General features: G+C 49.1%; 1 protein-coding gene across 10 annotated transcripts in view; it reads left to right on the plus strand.

Moving 5' to 3' along the window:
* clocka (clock circadian regulator a) overlaps nucleotides 1-6315 on the plus strand; it is a 54870-nt gene extending 48555 nt beyond the window's left edge. For 5 of the 10 annotated variants that reach the window (XM_069193782.1, XM_069193777.1, XM_069193783.1 and 2 more), the window contains 6 exons: nucleotides 418-513; nucleotides 764-922; nucleotides 2178-2372; nucleotides 2550-2755; nucleotides 4193-4439; nucleotides 5168-6315. In XM_069193782.1, the coding sequence (XP_069049883.1) occupies nucleotides 418-513; nucleotides 764-922; nucleotides 2178-2372; nucleotides 2550-2755; nucleotides 4193-4439; nucleotides 5168-5356 (1092 nt within the window). In that variant the 3' untranslated portion in view covers nucleotides 5357-6315. The remainder of the gene's footprint in view (nucleotides 1-417; nucleotides 514-763; nucleotides 923-2177; nucleotides 2373-2549; nucleotides 2756-4192; nucleotides 4440-5167) is intronic. The other 5 variants (XM_069193793.1, XM_069193796.1, XM_069193798.1 and 2 more) reach the window with 5 other exon arrangements.
* The last annotated feature ends 232 nt before the right edge of the window (nucleotides 6316-6547 follow it).

Raw genomic sequence — 6547 nt, forward strand, 5'->3', positions numbered from 1 at the left:
AGAGGAGTCGTCAGCAGCCAATACAGGTAAACTGCTGCTGGCAGAAGTGAACCGTGTTTCAGAGTGTGTAGCATAGTCTTCGGAAACACAGAATTGTTAGTTTTGTGAAAAATTTTCTGAAGCTTACATACTTACACATACGTTACATACTTACATACTTAAATATACGTTAAGAAAACAACTGTCAAGTACAAACTCTGTGCATATAAAAAAGAAGAAGGAAAACTGTTGGCTTTAAGACATAATGCTTTTCTTGATTCTTGAAAATGCTAGCCCTTACTGTTCAGAAAATAATTTACTGAATGTTCGGTTCACATATAATTACACGATGGACAAATTGTAAGTCACATTAGGGTTGTGGTCTTACAGGCAGATGATAAAACTGCATAATGTTTTTCCCCTGTTTGAATTTTCCAGCAGTCGATGAGTTCCCAGAACACTGGCCAGACTCTGGGCCCGTCCGTGATCGCTCCACAGCCCGCGGGCCTGCAGATCCAGCCCAGCATGTCGCAGGTGAGGACCTACTGCCCCGGCGCAGCTCTGCAGTAAACTGTGGCAGGACAGAATTGCCCCCTCGGGGCTATTGCCATTAATGTGAAAGATAATGACAGTGACTGCCAGCGTGTCGTCGACATGAGCTCTGTTATCGTTGGGTCCGTTCGTTTGTAATTCTCTCTTTCTGTGCTGCGGTCCACCGATTTTGATACTGATGTTCACAGCTGGCTCTGCTGTCTCACGTGACCCTGCGTTAACTTTGGCTTAGTCCATGTTGCAGTTCTCGGCCCAGCTGGGCGCCATGCAGCATCTGAAGGACCAGCTGGAGCAGAGGACGAGGATGATCGAGGCCAACATCCAGCGGCAGCAGGAGGAGCTGCGCAAGATTCAGGAGCAGCTGCAGATGGTGCAGGGCCAGGGGCTGCAGGTAACTGCTCTGCGTGTGACGCGGGAGGGAGGTGCACAGCTAGGGGAACCGAACAGGGGGGTTTTGATTTTTTTTAAATGCTTTAAATGCAAGGAAACTTTCTGACTGTGTTCCTCTTGAGCTGTGATCACATTCTGCTCGTAATATGGTACTTACTGGAGGAAAGTATTCCCTGAAAGACATGAGAACAATAGAAACAGCTCTAACAACTGTGAAATATTTTTTCTAAAATCGGTAATTTGCTCATTCAGGAGGGTTTAATTTTCCTTCCTGTCTCCCCTCTTACAGTGTGTTTACTCACTCCCTCTGTCTTCCCTGGTCGTTTGAGAGCACTGTGTTATCCGCAGCGTACACTAGCACACAGTGGTAAAGCTCGGCCCGTTTTCTCGCTTGGCCCAGCCAGCGTGTTTGGCCTGGCGATGGCCGGTCACCGCTGCTCTCAGAGAGCACAGCAGGCTCCGCCTGGGTCTGCCGCGCCCGAGGGTGGGCACGAGTCGGCCCGAGAGCCCCTGCTCCAACCTGGAGCGCCTGGTACCCAGGGGGAGTGGCTGTCATTGCTGGGTCTGCCAGGGAAAGGAGGGCGGGTGTGTCGCTGCGCCGAGCAGGCCCTGCGGATGAGAAGAGGGTTGTCCGAGCCCAGGCTGTGTGTTGGGTGGGGTTAAGGACCGCTCGGGGCAGGTCGCAGGCACATGCGCGACCCTTCGAGTGGCGTGTCCCCCGTGCTCTTCAAGGGAGAGCCCTGGTGGTGTGAGCAACTCCCGCCTTCCTCTCGATGACGGTCTTAGAAAAAAACTACTTGTGAAGAACAGTTCTTGAACGTACGAATTGCAGGAATCTCGTTAAAGCACCTTATAGTATTTGATCTGAGCAATATTCGCTTCCATAACAGTAATCTCGTTAGCAGACATAACCATCCTCCTTATTAAAGACATTAATGTGAAAAGATGCTGAATGTTTTACGAAAAGAAACATTATTTTGTCAGCTTTTGAGCTAAGTTTGCTTTGGTTTTCCTTGGGGAATCGAGACTTTCAGAATCTTCCATCCAATCAAAACGTCTGATGCTCCCCAACAGAAATAAGCTAGAATACTAAAAGATTTACACAGAATAAGAACTTGAACCAACTTGAAACTAATCGGGAAGGTACTTCAGGTGTATCCTGCTCCGGATCCCATGAGCTCCTTGGCTGTGATGTAGCTGTGCGGGAAGCTCTGGATAAAAACCCTCTTCTGCTTTTCTGTCTTGAATCTTTGAAGATGTTCCTGCAGCAGCCTGCCGGCGGTCTGAACTTCGGCTCCGTGCAGCTGGCCGCTGGGGGCTCTCCCGCCGTGCCGCAGGGCCCCGCCGGCCTGGCCCAGGGCGCGCTGGGCGCCGGCCACATGGGCACGCAGCACGCCCTGCAACCGCCGCCGCCGCCGCCGCTCCGGGAGCAGAACCCCGCGCTCGCGCCGGTGAGTCCGCCCGCGGGACTGCTGAGGCGTGTGCAGGCTCTGTTCCCGCCTTCCCGGCGTTCTTCTCGGGATGTGGGGATGTGTGTGTGAGGGAGAGCCGCGCGTGTGGGCGCCTTCCTCGGCATTTCCTCCGTTAATCCCGTTCCCTTGTTCTCTTCTTGTCCCGCGATCCTCCAGCAGCCCCAGCAGCCGCTGCGGACGGCGCACAGCCAGCAGCCCTCCCTGCCCAGCCACGCGCAGAGCGCGCTCGCCCCCTCGCTCTACAACACTATGATGATCTCCCAGCCCGGCCCCCCGAACGTGCTCCAGATCGCCTCCAGCCTACCCCAGAACACCAACCCAAGTGGGACTGTGGCCACTTTCTCTCAGGACAGGCAGATCCGGTAAGGAGCTTATCCGAACAGGCTCCGTTCAGCTCTTAACATCTTACAGAGGCTGATTTGGCAAAGCAGGCGCCCAGTAAGAAAATAACTTGCTTTCAGTGCTTTTCAACTGTGTAAAGTCTGATCTTTAAACCTGAGATTCCCAAATTTTCCTTTTATTTCTCCTAAGGTCAGTGGAAACATTAGTTTTCCTCTGTCTTTGTTGAATCGGGGAGCTGACAGCTTTCTTCTGTGTGAACAGGTGACATCAAAACAGAGAGTGCATTCATTGTTTCTGTGCAAATGAAAGGACTAAAGATTCTCCAGCAAGAAAAGTGTTAATGCTTGTTCTGTGTAAATAAGTGTTGTTTAAAACTGCTCTCACACAGTTTGTGTGAACCATGTGATTGAAAAGGCATTCTAGCATTCAGCAAATGCAACGTTATAAGAGTTTTGTTTTATTTGAGGTGACTAATTTGGCAAGTTGTGCTTTTAGAGTCAGAAGCTGCATCAGCATGCATAGGCTGCAAAGGAACAAGTAAAGGTTTATTCCATGTTGAAAATAGGAGAAAGGAAACAGCTTTTCTGTTGCCCTGAAGAAGGCTCCACAGCCGAAACACTGTTTCTTTTCTTCTGTTTTCAGCAGGGATAAACCTTTACTTGTTCCTTCAAGTTGAGTTTTTGTTTAGTTTTCCCATTTGATGCATTCTGTGATCTTCTGTGTCCATGTTTCCATGTCTGCTTACTCCTTTAAAGATGGATCAGCCGTGACCTTTAAAGAAGATTAAATGGTATTCTGTTTCTGACCAGATGCAAATGTGGCACTCCTGATCTTTAATCTTAAGAACACTGCACTGTATCGTTTGATTAATTGTGTCAATGTACTGCGTTATTTGTCCGTTTTGGAGCAGTTGACATGTCTGTATTTGTATGATCTTTTATGTCAATGAGCTGTATTAGCAACTTATTCTCTCCCCCCTGGGGATTAATGAAATGCACTGTAGAGTAATAGGCTAGACCAGCAACAGCTCTGATTAGTCGACAGGTAAGAGTGTTAGCAGCCATTGCATAAAGACCATACATAACTCCTTTATAAGTGTTAATCTTTCCTTTTAGAAAACCTGATAACCTTGGGGATAGAGAACAGTATTTAACCATTACAGCTCAAGTTTATCGTGACGCAGTAAATAGCCAAGGTGCTGATCTGCAGAAGCGTGAAGAAACAAGCTGCTGCTCTGGCAGGTGTTGGCTGGGCTGTAGGGGGTGCTGTTCCTTTTGGAGCTGGACTCCCGAACCAGTGCCTGTGCTGTGGGAGGTGCAGTGCTGCAGGGTCATGAAAGCCTGGACGATCCTACCCTATTTTAGGCCTCCGTGTGAGCTGGCTTTGACTCAGGGTTGTTCTGAACAGGCACACAACCCCCGGCTCTGCAAACTCTCTCTCCCTCCCCCTGCTGACAGATTTCCTCAAGGGCAGCAGCTGGTGACGAAGCTGGTCACGGCGCCGATGGCGTGTGGCGCCGTCATGGTGCCCACGACGATGTTCATGGGGCAGGTGGTGACGGCGTACCCCACCTTCGCGACCCAGCCGCCGCAGACGATCTCCATGGCGCAGCAGCAGCAGAGCCAGCCGGAGCAGCAGCAGCAGCAGCCGCCGAGCACGGCGGTCCAGCAGGGGGCGCCAGCTCCGCCCCAGCAGTTCCTGCAGGTACCGCTGCGGCCCAGCCTGGGCGAGAGACGGGTTACTGTGAGGATAGAGGTTTGGCCACCTTAGTGTGGGAACCTGAGCGCGAAGGAGAGGGTGCAAAACGAGAGGCCCGTGGGGGTAGTTAAGCAGCTCCTCGATCCCAGGACCTCATCCAGCTGTGCCACAGCTTCAACCGCATGGCTGGGCGGCTCGTTCGTTTCTCTTGCGAACTCTGGTTCGCGTTTCGCGTTTTATGCTACAAACAAAAAACATCCTCCCTCCGGGACATCCTTGTCTGTGGAGGTCTGGGGGTGTTGTCCTCGCGTTCTGCAGCCGCCTTGCCGATGATTTCACTGACCCGGCTCCCTCGGTTCGCTGGTTTGCTACAGGGCGGAGCTCCTGCGTGGTCCTTGTGCAGTGCTGCCCCCTAGCTGGAGCGCCAGCAGGGCAGCTACTGCACTGCTTTACGTTCAATGGCAGCTGCCAGGCGTCGGCCCAGGCTCGAGGTTTGGCTACTGCTGTCTTTTTGAATCCACCAGGTATCTTGAGTGGAGAAAAATGTGTACGGATTGAAGAATTCATTTAAAATGATGAATTTCCTCAGATTTCCGGCGTGCGTGCAGAATGTGGTGTCATTTTGTGCGCCTGTGCCGGTTGGAAACTTTTTGGTATCCAGCGAATCTCAAGTTTGTTTGTTTGTTTGTTTGTTTGTTTGTTTGTTTGTTTGTTTGTTCTGTCGTATTGATCAGGCCTCTCGCCTGCTGCATGGGAGCCAGTCCGCCCAGCTCATCCTGCAGGCTGCTTTCCCCCTGCAGCAGCAGGGCGCTTTCACTCAAGCACACCAGCAGCACCAGCAGCACCAGCAGCAGCACCAGCAGCTCTCTGCACACAGGACAGACAGCATGTCCGACCCCTCCAGCGCGCAGCAGCCGCAGTAGCCTGGAGCAGAGCAGGACGCAGGGCCGCCGGGAGGCTTGAAGCGCAGTATTCAGAGGGCGCCTCTTCGGGTGGAGCGCGGGGGCTGCACTCGAGAAGAAATGAAGCACTACGAGAGACGGGGGGACGCCAGCCGCCCGCGCCCCCCCGCACGAGGAAGGGGCCGCGCGCTGGAGCTGCCGGGCTGGAGACCGAGGTCATCGGGAAGCAGCACTGGGCTTCCAGCGCAGTTTTCCTTTCCTCCTCTCTCCTCCTCGCAATTGCATTGTCCAGCAGTTGTTTTAATTTATGCAGAGTGTTCAAGCAGAAATGCTGCAGGCTCTTTTGGTTTTGTGGCTGACGACGATGATGATGATGATGATGATGATGATGCTTTAGGTAAGTCCAAAGGACACTTTTGTTCATGTCAAATAATAATGGGTCAGAAAATATTTTTCAGAATGTCATGTGGTTTCAACTTTATTGTACAGACACCTGTAAAATAATGTGTATATATCTCGATCAAAGGAAAGAGAACGAATATTTTATATGATGCATGAAAGCGTAACCTGTTATTTGTAGCTTTGACTATAATTTTTTTCTAGTATTCTGAAAGAAAAAAAGCAAAAACTCTAAAGCTAATATTTTCATCCGCTTCCTTACAGATAAGGTGAATTGCGTCTGTTTGACTGGCGTTTCTGTTTGTGTTTCATGCCCTGTGGTGTCACAGTTTGTTTAATGGGTAGATATGTATTTTAGTAGAGCTCATGTTTTGTGAATTTCAGAAAAAAATATTTTAAAGAGATTTTCTTTTAACGTTGTGTTCCAAAGACGCACAATAAGATATCTAAAATTTTAAAGAGAAATTAGCTTATGTGACAAAGTTCAATTTTAATATGTAAATACAGAAATTACAAAAAGCTTTGCATGCTGTTATAGAATTTATTATTGAGTGCCAATAAAGTCATTATACTTTTCATTAGTTTTGTAAGAAATATCCAGAAATTTATAGCAGAGTCTTAATATTTTCAGAAATTACCCTAATAAAAGATTATATATTACAAATAGTTTTAAATAGTAAAGACCTTAAATATGAAACAGTATAATCCCTTTTAGAGTTATTTTATCAGCATATAATTATGCGTTTGCACACTAAAAATATATAGAAAAATATATCTGCATTAATTGCAAATTAAAATCTAGACCACTGTGGC

Source organism: Lepisosteus oculatus, chromosome 1 (genome assembly GCF_040954835.1).
Source record: "Lepisosteus oculatus isolate fLepOcu1 chromosome 1, fLepOcu1.hap2, whole genome shotgun sequence".
In the NCBI taxonomy this organism is placed as follows: Eukaryota; Metazoa; Chordata; class Actinopteri; order Semionotiformes; family Lepisosteidae; genus Lepisosteus; species Lepisosteus oculatus.